We start from the raw sequence: 17845 nt of genomic DNA on the forward strand, positions 1-17845 counted from the left end.
ATTTCAAGTTCATAAAAATGTGAAAATCCACGCTGAAACTCGCAGTCCTCCGCTTGCTACTTGAACTCAGCACTGAAGTAAAAACTCCAAAATAAAATATTTTTCTAATTTGAAAATCCACACTGAAACTGTGGATTTTCAAATTAGAAAAATATTTTATTTTGGAGTTTATCGCGGCCATGTCTGGTCTACATTAACGGCGATAATCGAGGGATTACTGTAATCAGTGACATTAACTCAAATATTCTCAGAAAACTTTGTTCTGTGACAGTAATGTGTGCATATGTCATTATTAATCTTGGTGAGTTGGTGAGTGGTTAGCATGTCCGCCAGAGAGCTGAGATTGAGGCTTCATTCCTTGGTGGCTTGCGACCTTCCTGTGTTGCGTTTGCTGCAAGGATTTTCTCCGGGTGCTCTGGTTTCCTCCCATGTCCCCAAAACATGATGCTGGGCGGGTTGAACACTCTATATTACCCCTAAGTATGAGTTTGAGCGTAAATGGTTTTCCGTTTCCTTGTGCTCTGCGATTGATTGGCAAACCAATTCGGGGTGTCCTTGTGAGGATAAGCGGTAGAGAAAATGAATGGAAAAAAAAATAATGATCAAGAAAAATAAAAATATTGTATGCAGACACAAAAAAACTAAAATAGACAGATCAGATGATTGTATTTAATAAACTTTGTTTTAAAGAGCACAAAAACGTTTGATTTTATGGGATGTTATTTGGTCATGCCGGACAGCCAACTGAGTTTAAATAAAGATTGAGAGCTTGTGTCTTCTTCTTCTTCGGCCATTTGTCGGAAGAGGCTGCCGGGCCGACTGTCTGCTGAGGAAGGTGTAGTAGACTGCAAGAGGGAGAAAAAAACCCATCTCATTTATCATTCAATTTGTTGAAAAGTAAACATAACAAAATTAAATTGAATCTAACGAGAGCTGTAGACCACCAAGCAGCTATGTATGTTGTTCCAAAAGTCATCATCTGCATTCAAAGTTTGCATCATGATTTGAAAATGCAGTCCGGCTATGATTTTGATTATTACACTATTCCATCAGGAGCAACTGTGAACAATGGGGCATCAATTAACTGTTTATTGTGATTGGATGAAATAAAATGATTGATTCAATTTTAATTAGGAATCAGTCGTTAATCATTGGTGATTGCAGTTAATAGATTGAGTTACTTAGCAGTACTTTTGAGCAAAGGAGGCTATTCCGTCTATAAAGGATAGCAGTGTAACTAGAGTTTTTGGTCACAATTCCATGCAAATTTGAATCAATTGCGAGATAACTCTGCCAGTGCACCAAAGACAAACGAGAAAACAAAAAACATGCACACGCACACACACACTGACAAACTTGCCTTGCTGTCTCCCACTCAAAATGTCTGGGAAAGTGTAACAGACTACATTTAAGCAGGATTACCACAACATGATACAAAAATATAGATGATAATGATCAGTCTACAAAATGCAAAGCAGAGCTATTACTCACCATCTGGTGTGGTGACCTGGAAGGTTTGGTGGTCGACTTGGATTTACGTGTATCAGACATGCTGATAGGTAACAACCCAAATCTATGAAGAACAAAGCTGTTGAGATATTGGGTACACTTCCCCATTTTAGCTATCGTGTTTTTTTTGCAATTTTTCTGCATGACATGCCTTTTGTGACAGCCACTTGGTCATTTATATATACTGAGACTTAAGTGCACAAATCTTGAGGACAGGGCCCTGCCTCCAACCCGGAAGCCACTGAAGGGTGGACAGGGAGAGGGGGCCCAGACTGGTCTAAATGGTATAAATGTTCTGTCTCTGTATTGTTTTAATTTGTGTTATATTTTATATTCTGTTTCGCTATGTTTTATCATCTTGAAATCAAGTTTTTACCTTCTGTCTACTTGAGAGAATGTGTGAATTTGCAATTAATAGACATCGGCTGGGCTGTTTATTGTAGTATACACAAAAAATAGCATGTTCTACAATGTATACTACATTACTACCTACATCTACCTCTATCAAAAAGTATGTAATCACCAGTCGTGGGCAAGCACTCACTCAGATATTTTATTCTGTAGAACAAACGCAGATCACAAACATGAAACAATAATGAAAAAAGCAACTGTGGCATTCAGAAACAGTAAAAGTAATGAATAAAAAAACATTCTGGTGGGCATTAAATGTTACTTTTATAGACCAAGCATGGGGGGAAAATGGAATCTCCATTTTGAATAGATAAGGACACAACCCGTTCCCTTTCCTTTCCTAAATTGGGCACCTGCCTCAGATTAAATCTGCTTGTTAGTCAGCAGTTAAAAACAGTGCAGTTTCACACCTTGGAGGGCTGCTGGACCAAGTAGATTGGCAAGAATCATGGCTCCAACAAGAGAGCTGTCTCTTGAGATCAAAGAGAGGAATATCAAACTTCTTGAAGAAGGTAAAATCTAAACAGATGGTTCCCAAAAATATAGTTTGTTCACAGTCGCTTTCCATAGGTGCACTTGGCACCAGGATACTCTAGGCCGCAGTTCGATGATGGAGCTTGTAGTCATGTCGTTGGACTTGCGCCCGCATGTCTTGGACACTTGAGTGAAGAGAGGGGCAAAGCTGTCAAGCGCTTTTGGTGTTTTGTATTAATTTAGTCTTGAATTTTTCCCAGTGGAACCTCCCCTATGTGTCTCAGCATTTCTGTTGCCTAGTGTGTGTAACACCTGTTCTCAATGTCTTGTTAACCCATGTCTGAATATTCCAGTCCCCTATGTTTGTTAATTTCTTGTTGCGTCTTTGTCAATGTCACGTGAGTGTTAGGTGTGCATCCCAGTTATGTTTGATTCTACGACTTTTGGTTAATTTTTGTAATTTTGGATTCCCTGCTCGCCCCGATGAGTCATCACCTTATCGTGGTGGTGGGGTTTGTGTGTCCCAGTGATCCTTGGAGCTATGGTTCACCCATGGCAAACTGGTCTGAGGTAAGGGACCAGACAAAGAATGGCTCAGAAGACCTCTTATGAGAAAAAACATTAAACGGCGTATTTCCTTGCCCAGACGTGGGTCACCGGGACCCCACTCTGGAGGCAGGCCTGGCGGAGGGGCACGATGGCGACCGCCTGGTGGCCGGGCCTACACCCACAGGGGCCGGCCGGGCAGAGCCCGAAGAGACGATAAGGGCTCTCCTTCACATGGGCTCACCACCTGTGAGAGGGGCCAAAGAGGTCGGGTGCATCGACAGTTGGGCGGCAGCCAACGGAGGAATCCTTGCTGGTCCGATCCATGGCTGCAGAAACTGGCTCTTCGGTACTCGGACGATTCGCCAAAAGACGGTTCGCCAACGGACGTTTGGCCGACGGACAGTTATTTTATTTTATCCTTGCGTTTAAAGTAGTAGCCATTTGGAGATCACGCAGAACAGTACGCGACAGAAGAAATAGAGAAAATAACGTAGTAGTAACAGTAAGTACTACTGTAATGAAATTGTAAATCCAGAAATCCTACTCCAGAAAACTTACACCAGCATAAAAACGTTGAGATTAATCTTTGAATTAAGGTTCTCAGCAAATCATTTTGAATAATAATGGGAAATTATTTAAAATTAAACGAGAAGTAAAAGTGTGTTCCATGGCATTTTCAGGTATTGATCTCTAAGCCCTCTAGTCTGTCCAAGGCACTTAGAATTTCACATAAGTCTTCCAGTGTTGTTTTTTCTCAGTGTCAGACATCAATCCCCAGCTTTGATAAATTACATTGCATGTCCAAATGGCTACTACTTTAAACGCAAGGATAAAATAAAAAATACAAAAAATTGGCAGCACATTGTAGTACGTACTTGTATTTAGAAATATGTCCAGCGGGGGGCAGTACATGCCCTTGTTATTCCTAAATGAATGTTATCTGTAACGGGCCGTATATGGCCCGCGGGCCGAGGTTGAAAAACATGTACACACACGATCCGGGGGCGGGGCGAGCGCACGAATCCTGTTTCCGCGAAACGCCCGTTCGGCGAACTGTCCGTCGGCCAAACATCCGTCGGCGAAATGTCTTTCGGCGAATCGTCCGGTCACGGGCTCTTCGGACATGGAATGTCACCTCTCTGGTTGGGAAAGAGCCTGGGCTAGTGCATGAGGTTGATACATTTCGACTCAACGTAGTCATCACCTTTATGCACAGCTTGGGTTCTGGTACCACTCCTCTTGAGGGGGGTTGGACACTCTTCCACTCTGGAGTTGCTCATGGTGAGAGCCGCTGAGCAGGTGTGGACAAACTTGTTGCCCCCCGGATTGGTGCCTGTATGCTGGGGTATACCCCGGTGGACGAGAGGGTAGCATTTCTCCGTCTTCGGATGGGGGGACGGGACCTGACTGTTGTTTGTATGTATGCTCCAAACAGCAGTTCAGGGTACGTGCTCTTTTTGGAGACCTTGGAAGTGAGATCTAGAGGGGAGTGATTGGGAAGTACGGCCCCCCTGATCGGAACCCGAGTGGTGTTCTATTGTTGGATTTCTGCGCTTGTCGTGGATTCCAAATAATTAACACCATGTTCAAGCATAAGGGTGTTTATATGTGCACTTGGCACCAGGACACCCTAGGCCGCAGTTCGATGATCGACTTTATGGTCATGTCATCGGACCTGCAGCCGCATGTCTTGGACACTCTGGTAAAGAGAGGGGTGGAGCTGTCAACCGATCATCATCCGGTGGTGAGTTGGCTCCGATGGTGGGGACAGATGCCCATGCAGTCCGGGAGACCCAAAGGTTTTGTGAGGGTCCGCTGGGAACGCCTGGCAGAGTCCCTGTCAGAAGGACTTTCAATTCCCACCACCGACAGAGTTTCTTTCATGTCCGGGAAGAGGCGGAGGATATTGAGTCCGAGTGGACCATGTTTCGCTCTTCGATTGCTGAGACGGCAGACCGGAGCTGTGACCGCAAGGTGGTCGGTCTTTGTCGTGGCGGCAACCCCAGAACCCACTGGTGGGACATCGGCTGTAAGAGATGCCTTCAGGCTGAAAAGGGAGTCCATCGGGCCCTTTTGGCGCATGAGACTCCGGAGGCAGCTGATGGGTACCGGTGCCCAAGCGGCAAGCGGCCTTGGTCGTCTCCGAGGCAAAAACCTGGGCATGGGAGAAGTTCGGTGAGGCCATGGAGAACGACTTCTGGGTGGCTTTAAGGAAATTTTCGTCCACCATCCGACGTCTCAGGTGTGGGAAGCAGTGCACCATTAACACAGTGTGTAGTGGGGATGGGGCGCTGCTGACCTCAAGTCAGGATGTTGTGAATCGGCGGGGCTGAATACTTTAAAGAGGCATTTTGAAGAAAAAAAAACGCCAGAGAGAATTCACTTGGATCTTTCATTAGGTCAGCTCTGTGTTTTCCTCATCTCATTATATAGTTATTGTCCTTTTGCGTTCATGCTCCGTGTTAGCCTCTATTGCTAACATGCTAAAAACACGTTCCTCATCATCCACTTCTCCTGAGCGTTGGTCTGGAATTAGCGTTCATCTCGCAACGGCGCCCTCGTTCTTGTGGTGGCCAGTGGTGTAATTGCAGTTTTAAATTATCGAATTTTTATCAAAAGTTTATAATATTAACATTGAAAAAAATATTTCACGATAATTATTGGTTTTGTTTTATCGCCAACCTCTACCTAGCAAGTGGTAACCACTGACGAGAGGACAGTCACTCAAAAAACTATACAGTGGTACCTCGACATACGATCTTAATCCGTTCCGGGACTGAGATCGTATGACGAGATTCTCGTAACTCGAGCGAACGTTTCCCATTGAAATGAATGGAAAACAAATTAATTCGTTCCAACTGTCTGAAAAAACACCAATAACAGGATATTGGATTGGAAAAAAATGTTTTATTTCTTCTAATTCGCCATCTATTAACAAAGTAACACATAACTAGTGGTTTAATAGTAATAAAATGTGTTTAATCTAACTAAAATTGGGCAGATTTCGCCGACGGGAGACAGAGACGTTTGGGGCCGTGGAGTTCGTTTTTTTTTTCCACGACAACGCACTCGTAAACGGAACAAACAAATTTAAATTAACTTGGATTAATATATACAGACACTCAAACATATGTTTAATGTAACTTTACACAAAACTGAATTCTAATTTTGTTGTAATCTTTTGTTACCTTCGTTTTCCGGGTTGGCGGTTTGCCACGCCTCCACCCTCACGTTCGCTATCGATGGGCTGTTTGCTGTTGTACTACGTATTCCCTTCAAAATATTCCGAAAATGATTCACACAAATGTCCTCACAATAGGATAAACAACGACCAATTGCCAACGAGAAATAGTCTTGTAGTACATTTTAGCGATCGCTCCGCTGCTCATCAAGACCGGCTCGCAACTCCCTCGTCGTAATGGCTCTGGTTGCAACCGCTTTGAACGGCGCCTATGAGAGAGAGTTGCGACCAGAAATATTACAAAGAGGGAATTGCGAGCCAGTGCCGCTGATGTTCTTAGGAGCAGCGAACGAGAAGTAATAGAATACTCCTCGTATTAGATAATAAAAATAACAGGAAACAGCTCAGCTTACCCACGTATTGATTGTGGCTAATGAAGTTTCATTCTGAGAAAGAGTGACATTGCCTATCGGGGTTGTGTGCACGAGTATACTTCATTACCCAGAAAGCCCTCTTTTTGCCCGCGCATGCGCGTTGTGCGTTTCCTGGTCGATGCTTAGGAGAAACTCGTCTGAATTAATCGTTCAGTGCTCGTAGATATTGTTATACACGAAAGATATGCAAAAAAGGCTTGGTCGCATCACAAAATTTTGATCGCATGATGGGCAAATTATTCGATCGAAATTTCCGTCGTAAGACGAGAATATTGTGTGACGAGCGGTCGTATGACGAGGTACCACTGTACTTATTTATTTATTACTTATTTATTGATTATTCATTATTATTTATTGAATATTTATTTGTTTGTTGTTATTTGTGCACTTAAGTGTTAAGCTTCAAATCTCATTATACTTGTATCATGACAATAAAAGCATTGAATTCTATTTAATGAGGATGAAGAATGTGGTCTTGCGCTAAGACATCTGCAGGAGATCTTCAATATGGCACAGTTTGCAACAAGGGGTCACGGAGATTGATGACAACATGGTCGGAGCCATTGAATTTGGAAATTGTGGCTTGACAGTGTATGTCCTTGTACAAAATTTCATATTTGAATAAGAAATTTGTACAAGAAAAGAAACGGTGGTCGCCATGTTCACCAAAAACCTCTCCCAAAAGTTCATACTCATGCCCATACAGCGCCCCCTGAAAATTCCATCGATGATCCAATGCCTCTCGAATCTGACAAAGAGGACTTGGAGTAAAGCTCCTAATAACATGTTTTTAATTTAATTTAAATAAAGCGGAGAGGAACTATATTCACTATGAGCACAGTATTTAAAGTATTTACTTTTTTATAGATTAAGTTTATATATTAATACATTACAGTGATACCTCGAGATATGAGCTTAATTCGTTCCGGGACTGAGCTTGTATGTGGATATTCTCGTAACTCGAACGAACGTTTCCCATTAAAATGAACTAAAAACAAATTAATTCGTTCCAACCCTTGAAAAAACACCAAAAAACTGGATAGTGGATTGGAAAAAAAAAAATAATTTCTTCTAATTCACCATCTATTAACCAAGTAACACAACTAGTGGTTTAATATTACTAAAATGTGTTTAATAGAACTAAAATTAGACGGATTTCGCGGAGGGTAGAGAGAGCGGGACAGAGAGAAGGGGGGGGGACTTTCCACGGCAACGCACTCGTAACAGAACAAACAAATTTAAATTAACTTGGATTAATATATACAGACACTCAAACGTACGTTTAATGTAACTTTACACAAAACTGAATTCGTTTTTAAAAGGAACACATCAAGGGTTGTTTGTTTTTGCCTTCCCTTAAATATTTCGAAAATGACTCGCACAAATGTCCTCACAATAGGATAACGCGCGACCACTTGCCAGCTTGTCAGGGTGCCTTTTCTACAAAATCAGAAAACTCTTGCCACTTCGCTAGCATGTCTTTGATATCCTTTGTAGCCAGGCAGTCCCCCTCTTCCACCTCCTCCTCGCTACTGAGTTCCCGCAACACCTCCAAATGTTCACTCTCCTGGAGCTCGATTAAATTCTGTCATCAGTTCTTCGTGGTGCTCGGCGATTAGATCATTCACATCTGCCTCGTTAACCTCCAGCCCCAAGGAATTTCCAAGTGACGCGATATCATCCATGACAACGAGCAAGCTCTGTGACACGTACCCCACTCTCATATTCTTCAATTATTTCGCGCTTAATATTGATTGTCACCGTTCGCCTTTTCTTTGCACAACTCTTCATTCCACCTGTTTGCTTTGGATTCATTATTGTTCATCTTTGTATTATGCATTGACTAACGGGAAAAAAACGGGGAAAAACACGGGAAAATGCAACGCTCCGCCCATTGTTCGTAGATATCTGTTATACACGAAAGAGATGCGGCAAAAATGATAAACAGCCTCTCATGTCTTGGCCACCTGGCTTTCTCGCATCTCGATATTTTTCTCATATCTAGAGATAATTATTTGCTTGAAATTTTATTCGTATCTAGAAATGCTCGTATGTAGGGGTGCTCGTATGTCGAGGTACCACTGTACGGTCTTTTCATATTCATATAACTGTAATATATAATAAATACACTTCTTGATAATTGTACTTGTGTAATTGTATTTTTGTATAGGGGCGAAAACATGTAGTATGGTACTAATAATAGGGGGCATGTCTGTTCTACAATATCCACGATATACGAGGGATTACTGTATGTTCATGTGGATCACCTGATTTGAGTGTTGGACATTGGAAGGATGTTGTAAGGCTCTTGAGAGTTCACACTGCTGGTCTGTGGAGTAAATGACTTCTCTGAGCCAGTCACAAGCCCATACAGCACCTAAGAACAAACATTTCATGAACACTACAGAACAAAATCTCATTAAATGCACAATTTTCTTCACATTTCATGACAAAAGCTCAAAGTACCGACCAATGTTCTTTGAGACAAACGATTGAGGTTTGCATTCAGACGCGGTGTGAAAACATCTAGGTCAAAGGGATCAATGTGGTTTTCCAGCCAATCACAGATCTCTTGCATCCTGAAGAGCACAACACAACATATGAGATTTTAAATCCTTTCAAAAAGATTAATTTATTGCCGGTAGTCGCATGCCTACGGTCAGGCGGCCACGCCGGGAGTCGCACGGCTACGTACAGGCAGCCGCCTCGGTAGTCGCACGGCTACGGACAGGCCGCCGAGCGACTCCAGGCACACGGCCACGCCAGTAGTTGCACGGCAACAGGCAGGCGGTCAAACACACACAAGTGCACATACTCATACTACAAGTACGTATTTGTAGTAGAATCACACTCAAGTGTATATACTTGTGCTTCAAGTACGAACTTGTAGTACAATCACACGCAAGTGCACACTACTTCAGTTCTTAAAAGATCATTTTAATTTAATTTCAAAATTGGACAATCTCGGTTTAACCATTAGGAGTATTGGAAGTATTTCTAAAAAAAACAGGTTTCTTTAATGTATAGTGAAATATTGGCGCCATGTAATGAACACTTGAATTCGAAATCTCCTTTAATGTCCTTTTAAATGACCCTTTAGCTTGGTATTTTTTCAAGCCATTCAATTGTGTGACTACAAAGTGAGGATGTTGCCTTTGAAATTTACTCTGCTGTTACCTAGGGTCTTGATACGATTTGCAGCTTTTTCCTTCCTCTATTTGGGCAGACAAAGTGGTATGAAGATAACGAAGATCAAACATCAGCTGCAATGCTCTGTTCTGAGTCATTGGAAAAGCGTTTTCCTGAAAGCAAGCAAACACCTGGATGTGAATAACTTAAGTAGGCTTCTTATTTGGAGAACTGAGAGGTGGTGGTGGCTGTTCGAAGATTTACTTTTGGTACTTGCTGTGTGAGTGTCTGGTAGTGCTGCAAACTTTGATCAAGACACGCCTGAAGAAGTTCCTGCATGGTAGCTTCAGGAACTGTATGACCACCCACCTTGTTCACCTCAACACACAACTGGAAGAGTAGCGAATGGACGTACAAAGATGGCTGCGGAATGTATAAACTTAGCATGAGAATCTTTTATGTACATGAAAAGAAAATAATAAAATGGTCTCAAATGAATGAAAAGCAAAGTGAATGGCCGACCTGAACAGGAAGACGAATCTTGGATGTAACACTGCTCCCTGATTCGGCCTCTTCTTGAATCTCAAGATCTTCCCAGAGTGTTGCGTTTTCCAAGATAGCACCAGCAGAATCTGCAAGAAGAGCTGTTTCAAACTCTCCTATCAGCTTCTAAAACATCACAGCAAAGAATTTCAGTCATTCAACATGTACTAGAATATTAACTTAAAAATAACAGATAACATCTGGTATAAATAACATTAATATGAAAGATAGTTATTTATTGCCAGTATTATTTTAGCCAATAAAATATATCCCTGATCGCCTGACAATTCTTGCGATGTTATTAATACCCATTATTGCATGCTTCTGCGCTCAAGTCAATCAGTGTGTGTGTGGGTATAACCGAACACAAAATGGCCGGGCTCACAACCATAGTAATTTCTTTGAAATTAAACATTTTCTCCATTATGAGAGGTATAAGCTCCCATTTGCACACTTAAATACATCCTAGGTGTTATCTGTCCCCTTTTCATTTTTCACATTAGACATTACTGTGTGTTTGCAGTATAATGTGATATGATATTTAACTGAAATTGCTGGTCCATATGACCAATGATTTTCAAAGGAAAATCTTTTTAAAAATGCCCTGAATTTTTAATAGCAGTGTTGAATCAATTGCATTGTTTCAAACCTTTTTTAATATACTACAGTCAAGTTTTATTCAGCTGAAACTACAAAAGAACAATATAGAATGTTTTAGAACTATTTCTTTTCAAATATTTAGGTTCAATTGCACATTGTGAAACAGTTTAACCCAGGGGTGCTCAATATGTCGATCGTGCTCTATTGTCGATCACCAAGGTACTTTGGGTAATGTTGCATGACAGATTTTTGTATATACATAAAGCCAAATGTACAATGGAATGGTTCACAAATAAACTTATCCCGGTTTTAGAATGGCCAAGTCAAAGTCCAGAACTGAATCAAAACAAGAAAGTGTGGGCAGATCTGAAAACAGCTGTCCACAAACACTCTCCGTCCAACCTCACTGAGCTCAAGCTGTTTTGCAAGGAAGAATGGGCAAGAATTTCATTCTTTCGGTGTGCAAAACGAATAGAGACACACCCCAAGCGAGTAGCATCAGCAAAAGTTGGCACTACAAAGTATTAATGCAAGGGGGCCGAATAATATTGCATCCCCACCATTCAGGTTGTTATTAGCGAAAAAAAAGTTTAAAATATAATAATTTTAGATTTGAAATGAAGTATACAGGACTTCCAAAAAGTGTGGACTAATTACTTAAACAAAAGTAAGCAGGTGCATAAATTTGGGCACCCTTGTTTTATTGATTTGGATACCTATTGCACTAATTTTTGGAACACAAAATTTGTTTGGTAAGCTCATTGACTCTTGACCTACATACACAGGTGAAGCCAATTATGAGAAAGGGTATTTAAGGTCTTCTTTATATCTTCTCGGAGGAGTGGCAACATGGGATCCTCAAAACAACTGTCAAATGACCTGAAAACAAAGATTGTTCAACATCATGGTTTAGGGCAGGGGTGGCCAAGTCCGGTCCACAAGAGCCCCTATCCAGTCTGTTTTCCAGATCTCCCTCCTCTACCACACCTGAATCAAGTGATCAACTCATCAGCAAGCTGTCCATAAGCTTCATACCGATCCCGATTATTTGATTCAGGTGTGTTGGTGAAGGGAGACATGGAAAACAGACTGGATAGGGGCTCTCGAGGACCGGACTTGGCCACCCCTGGTTTAGGGGAAGGATACAAAAAGCATTCCAAGACAAACACTTGCTACCCGCAGTAACATTTGGGGGTGGTTTCATCATACTGTGGGGCTGTGGGGCCAGTCAAGGTATACTGGCAATCTTTTTAAAGTTGAAGGTCACATGGATTCCAGTCAATATCAGCAGATACAAACAATGCTCAAGAATCCGTGACAAAGCTGAGGTTCTGCCAGGGCTGGATACTTCAACAAGACAATGACCCTTAACAATGCTTAAATTCATTGCATTCATGCGGAGGAACAAGAACAACATTCTGGAATGGCCTTCTGAGTCCCCAGACCTGAATATTATTGAAACTCTGTGGTGTGATTGAAAGTAGGCTGTCCATGTTCAGAAACCATCAAACCTGACTAAACTGGAGATGTTTTGTAAAGAAGAATGGTCAAAAATACCTCAACCAAAATCCAGACCCTCATTGCAAGCTATAGGAAGCATTTAGAGGTTGTTATTTTGCAAAAAAAGGATCTACTGAATATTGAGGTAATTTTTCTGTCAGGGTGGCCAATTTTACGTGACCGGACATTTCGTCGATGGACACTTCGTCGACGGACACTTCATCGACGGACGGTTTGTCGAACGGATGCTTCGTCGCCGGACAGTTCGTCGACCGGACACAGTTCGCCTAACCTTAACCACTGTTAAAGAAGACAAAGGAAATTCACATATTCTTTATTAAAGAAAATAAAACAGCAAAAACTCGCTCAACAACACAAACACATTAATATTTGGGCGTGTGCAAGTACTAGATGTGCTCGTCTCTATACACACTTCGGACAAAACGGTTCCTACGCTAAACGGTTCCTACGTTAAACGGTTCCTACGTTGAGCACTCCAATTTTAAAATAAAAGGCAATAAATAAAATCATTTTATTAAAAAGAAGACAAAGGAAATTTGCTTATCAGCCATTTTAAGAACAGGCCCATTTGCTCCTCACAATGCCTCACAACGTGCATCAGAAATCTAGTCTGTATACACGATACCTATGGGAATACCAAGCAAAAAAAAAGGAAGACGAAAAAGAATGTGAATTTCTTGTCTTCTTTTTAATAACACTTAATAAAATAATTTTATTTATTGCCTTTTATTTTAAAAACAACAAGCGACGACGTCTAGCTCCGTTGTCTCACAACGCGCATCGGAAATCTAGTCTGTATACAGGATACCTATGGGAATACCAAGCAAAAAAAAAGGAAGACGACAAAGAATGTGAATTTCCTTTGACTTCTTTTTAATGAAATTTTTAATAAAATAATTTTATTTATTCCCTTTTATTTTAAAAATGGAGCGCTCAACGTAGGAACCGTTTCGTGCGTAGTGTGTTGAGACGAGCACATCTCGTACTTGCACACGCCCAAATATTAACGTGTGTGTTGTTGAACGAGTTTTTGCTTTTTTATTTTCTTTAATAAAGAATATGTGAATTTCCTTTGTCTTCTTTAATAGTGGTTAAGGTTAGGCGAACTGTCTGGCGACGAATTGTCCATCGATGAAGTGTCCGGTCGACGAACTGTCCGGCGACGAAGCGTCCGTTCGACAAACCGTCCGGGGACGAAGTGTCCGTCGACGAAATGTCCGGGTACCCAATTTTATACACCGCCCTACTTTTGTTTAAGTAATTATTGCAGTTTTTGCAACTCCTATAAACTTCCTTTCACTTCTTAAATATCACTGTGTTTGTCTGTTAAATTATATATTTAACTGACATTTCTGATCCAAACAACCAATGATTCAAAAAGGAAAATCTTGAAAATTGTCTTTTTCCATAGGACTGCATATTCATGTGTGAAGCCTGAAATGTGACAAAGGTTGAAAAGTTCAAGGGGGGCGAATACTTTCATAAGGCACTGTATAGTATGCTTAAATTTGGCATTCTTTGGTGGTGATGAGACGGGTGCCCAGTGCCGAGCAAAATCTACCATTTAAAAGCAGCAGCATGCTGTCTCTCTAACACACAAATACGAAGCATTTACCAACGCAGCGCTATACGAAAAAAGTTCAATTGTATACATATGTGCGTATGCAACATTTTTCAATATATACTACAAGAATAAACAAAAATGTGGAGATTTGTTTGATTTGATAATTTCTTTAGTAGTCCGCGTGCTAAAAAAAAGTGTCAGCACATGACTGAATATGCTTAACTCCTGAGCAATGTTCCCTCTAATTTTTTTGTTTGTCTGGGCAGAAAGACAACCTCCCTGAGCACACTGGGTACCAGTGTGAGCAACATCATCATTGCTCGCTATGGGCACACACCAGTATCACACCTGCCATAAGCAGGTGCATTTCTACTACACAAATGATTTAGTAATATTAAAATGTAATGATTAATATCTATGAATGGGCGGCCCGGCAGAGGAGTTTGTTTGCGCGTCGGCCTCACAGCTCTGGGGTCCTCGGTTCAAATCCAGGTCGGTCCACCTGTGTTGAATTTGCATATTCTCCCTGGGCCTGCGTGGGTTTTCTCTGAGTACTCCGTTTTCCTCCCACATCCCAAAAAGATGCATTGTAGGCTGATTGGATACTCTAAAATTGCCCCGAGGTATGGGTCTGAGTGTGCATGGCTGTCCGTCTCCTGGTGCCCTGCGATCGGCTGGCCACCGATGCCTGGTGTCCCCCGCCCCAAAGTTAGCAGGGATAGGCTCCAGCACCCCCCACGAGTGATAAAGTGGATAAAGCGGTTCAGAAAATGAATGAAAAAATATCTATGAATAAAACATCTTCATAAATTCCATTAGAATATGCACAAATCCGACTTAAATTTTACCTTATTTTACACATCTGTCCTCACTTCTCATTCTCATTCAAATGACTTTTCTGCTGAACGCGTCACTTGAGATAGTCAAGTTTCCATTTATATGCAATATTTTTCCATGATTTTGCTTTGATTTTTTTGATAAGGGATAGCACATATTAATGAACATATTTATATTCATGTTAATGAACATATATATGCAGGATTGTAGCCGAGGGCTAATTTCCATTTATAGTCCATTGTGTAGGTCAGGGGTCTCAAACCGTTCCTCAAAGGGTGCAGGTTTTCATTCCAACCCAACAAGCGGACACTTTTTGCAAGTGTAATCAGTTGATTGCAGCCAGGTACTACTTATTTTAGAAGACCCTGATTGGTTAAAATTGCCGACACTGTATCGGTTGAAACAAAAACCAGGACCCACTGCGGCCCTTTGCGGAATCGGTTTGAGACACCTGGTGTAGGTTGAAGACAAACGACTAGACACACACACGCACGCACACAACCACACACAGCAGATTTAGACACTTCTCACCCGATTTCACCGCTTGATCTTCTATTTGCACAGTAAAGTAAAAAGGAATGTATTAAGAAATATTAAAATGTAATTAAAAAAAAGATAGAAGGGCTGTAAAACAGAGCTACTGCCACTGGCTGCCGCGTGAACGCCATTATGGGGGGGAAAGGTTGGATTTTATTTTGTGCGCTCCATATGATTGCTGTGCGCGGAGAAGACGATAGTGCGCAATTGCGCACGCGCGCAGCTTAGAGGGAACATTGCTCCTGAGTTCTGTCGGTGAGCCAGATAAAAAGGGTGTGTGTGGCAAAACCTTAGGAAAGCTTGAGCACCCCTAATTTAACCCAGTCCTTAAGCACATCCACCTTTTTTCCCAAAATCTAAGCACAGTGCTGTTTAAACTACCATATGTTCACACCTATAGGGCACACCGACTGAAAAGGTGCTGTCTCAGTTGCAGGTGCAATTCCTGTTTTTTGCTGATAGAAAAGGCGCTTCGGCCAGATGGACGCGCTGCAATGGTCATGCTAGCACGACACTTATGTTAGCATGCATGCTAGCGTCTCATCTCATTTTCTGAACCGCTTTATCCTCATTAGGGCCGTGGGGGGTGCTGTCGCCATACCTAGGGGCAATTTACAGTATCCAATCAGCCTACCATGCATGTTTTTGGAATGTGGGAGGAAACCGGAGTACCCGGAGGAAACCCACGCAGGCCCGGTGAGAACATGCAAACTCCACACAGATGGACATGATCTGGATTTGAACCCAGGACCTCAGAGTTGTGAGGCTGACGCGCTAACCACTCGCGCCAGCAGGCCGCCCGCATGCTAGCGTATGTTTTTTAAAAAAGGCAACAGGAGCAAAACTGGGTTACATTTTGTTTTATGGACGTAATGTGTATTTGCGATAATATAAGTCAAAGCATTCAAATGTCTACAAATCTGTAAAGTCCTCATCTACTGTATCCGACAGAGTTTGGAAAGGTCGGCGAGTTTGCCAACAATGCTAGGTTTCATCTCATTGTCAGGGTCAGAGTTGTCGCCGAGGGGTTTCGTAATGGTGATTCCGGCTTTGCCGAAAGCTAAAACTATGGTGCTCGCCGGCACTTTGGTCCAGGCATTGACAATCCATTCCAAATCGTCACGTAACTAGTGCGACGCTGCCTGCCAGTCTTTGTATGGAACTACTATGGTTGCCATCCGACATTCATCACTCCCAAGTCATTTGCAACGCTGTTTCTCCCCGCTGTTATTTCGTGTTCGATCCATGGCTCGAGTCCATTTTCCAAGCGTTCACACCCTTTCCTGTGTATAGCTTTAAGGTGTTGTTTCTTGGACTATTGAGATTGATTTTGAGGGTGAAAAGCACTACGAGCACACGGAAGTCAACTGCCTCGCTACTTGGTCTGAGATGTTTTGAATGGATTTACCATAATGCTTGGAATAGGCAGGGAGGGTTTTTTTAGGGTGAACATCCGCTGGGTTGACGCAGTAAGTAGTGTGTCAGCAAGAAATTAAACCAGTCAGTTAAGCGGTCAGGGTCATACAAAATTTTGAATTTAGTGCATAAACAAGGCGCACCAACTGATTGGGCGCCCCCTCCATTTTAGAGAAAATGTTAGACTTTTAAGTGCGCCCTATAGGTGTGAAAATACAGTATCTTATAAATTTCAATAAAACCTCAGCCTCCCCCCCCAAAAAAAGGCGTACTAAATTTGTATAACATAGTGATGGCCTTGATGATAGTACGCATAGGTAGAAGTAATCTTTGAGACCGTACTTGCTGTAAGGTCTTTGTGTACCACTGTCCTGCCACAATGTAAATGCTGATTTAAAAAAAATTGTGCACCTTGTCTGACTATAGTTTATCTGAGCCTTTTGAGATATTCTCATTTAAGTATATTGATTTATTATTAAACTAAAATAGCACTAAAACTGCAAAAGAAAAAAAATACATGCATATAATACATTGAATACATGCTGACTTTTGAGAAAGTTGTGGTCCAGATGCGGTAGGCCTCCTTGCTGCACTTGAGAAGCTGTTCCTTTAGCTCTGCCCACTTGGCCTGAGCAGCACTGACTGGAGTGGCCACCTTTGCTTTACCTAACTTCTTGCTCTGCCTCGGGGCCACTTTGTCCGTGGCCTCGCAGCCGCTCTGTTGTCCCATAATGCATTGTTTCAGATTGGGACATAGTTCCCCCATGGAGTGACACAGCCTCGCCATGAAAAGGACAGAACTTATGCTGGCAGGGCTGGGATCTGGAAAAGGTTTGGCCAATTCTGAATGGATGGCAGCGATAATGTGGTGAACACAGGCCAGGCAGCTGTCTCGTAAAGCCTCTTCCACTGCTGGCGAGTCTGTGAAGCGGTTTAAGGTAGAAGCTGACGAGCCATCAGTACATATTGATAATGGGGTTGCAATAGTTATGGAGTCAGAGCCTGTAGAAAAAAAGAGAGCATTAGAGCAGTGTGCCATCAGGGCCTTCAAGGCCTTCTCTGCTGGCCTAAGAAATATCTGAATCACAGACTGATGTTAATTATATTTTGTCCATAAATACCTGTTAAATAATTCCAAAT

At 42.0% G+C, this 17845-nt stretch overlaps 1 protein-coding gene across 4 annotated transcripts in view; it reads right to left on the minus strand.

The window, feature by feature from the left end:
- Window positions 1–649: 649 nt before the first annotated feature.
- The window catches only part of cog1 (component of oligomeric golgi complex 1), a 39333-nt gene continuing 22137 nt past the window's right edge, over window positions 650–17845 (minus strand). For 3 of the 4 annotated variants that reach the window (XM_077618479.1, XM_077618480.1, XM_077618482.1), the window contains 8 exons: window positions 17253–17707; window positions 10210–10356; window positions 9952–10110; window positions 9736–9860; window positions 9029–9137; window positions 8826–8935; window positions 1492–1573; window positions 650–845 (listed from right to left, as the gene is read on the minus strand). In XM_077618479.1, the coding sequence (XP_077474605.1) occupies window positions 720–845; window positions 1492–1573; window positions 8826–8935; window positions 9029–9137; window positions 9736–9860; window positions 9952–10110; window positions 10210–10356; window positions 17253–17707 (1313 nt within the window). In that variant the 3' untranslated portion in view covers window positions 650–719. Of the gene's footprint in view, window positions 846–1360; window positions 1385–1491; window positions 1574–8825; window positions 8936–9028; window positions 9138–9735; window positions 9861–9951; window positions 10111–10209; window positions 10357–17252; window positions 17708–17845 lie in introns of all 4 variants that reach the window. The other variant, XM_077618481.1, reaches the window with a different exon arrangement.

This window comes from Stigmatopora argus, chromosome 14, assembly GCF_051989625.1.
Source record: "Stigmatopora argus isolate UIUO_Sarg chromosome 14, RoL_Sarg_1.0, whole genome shotgun sequence".
Classification (NCBI taxonomy): domain Eukaryota; kingdom Metazoa; phylum Chordata; class Actinopteri; order Syngnathiformes; family Syngnathidae; genus Stigmatopora; species Stigmatopora argus.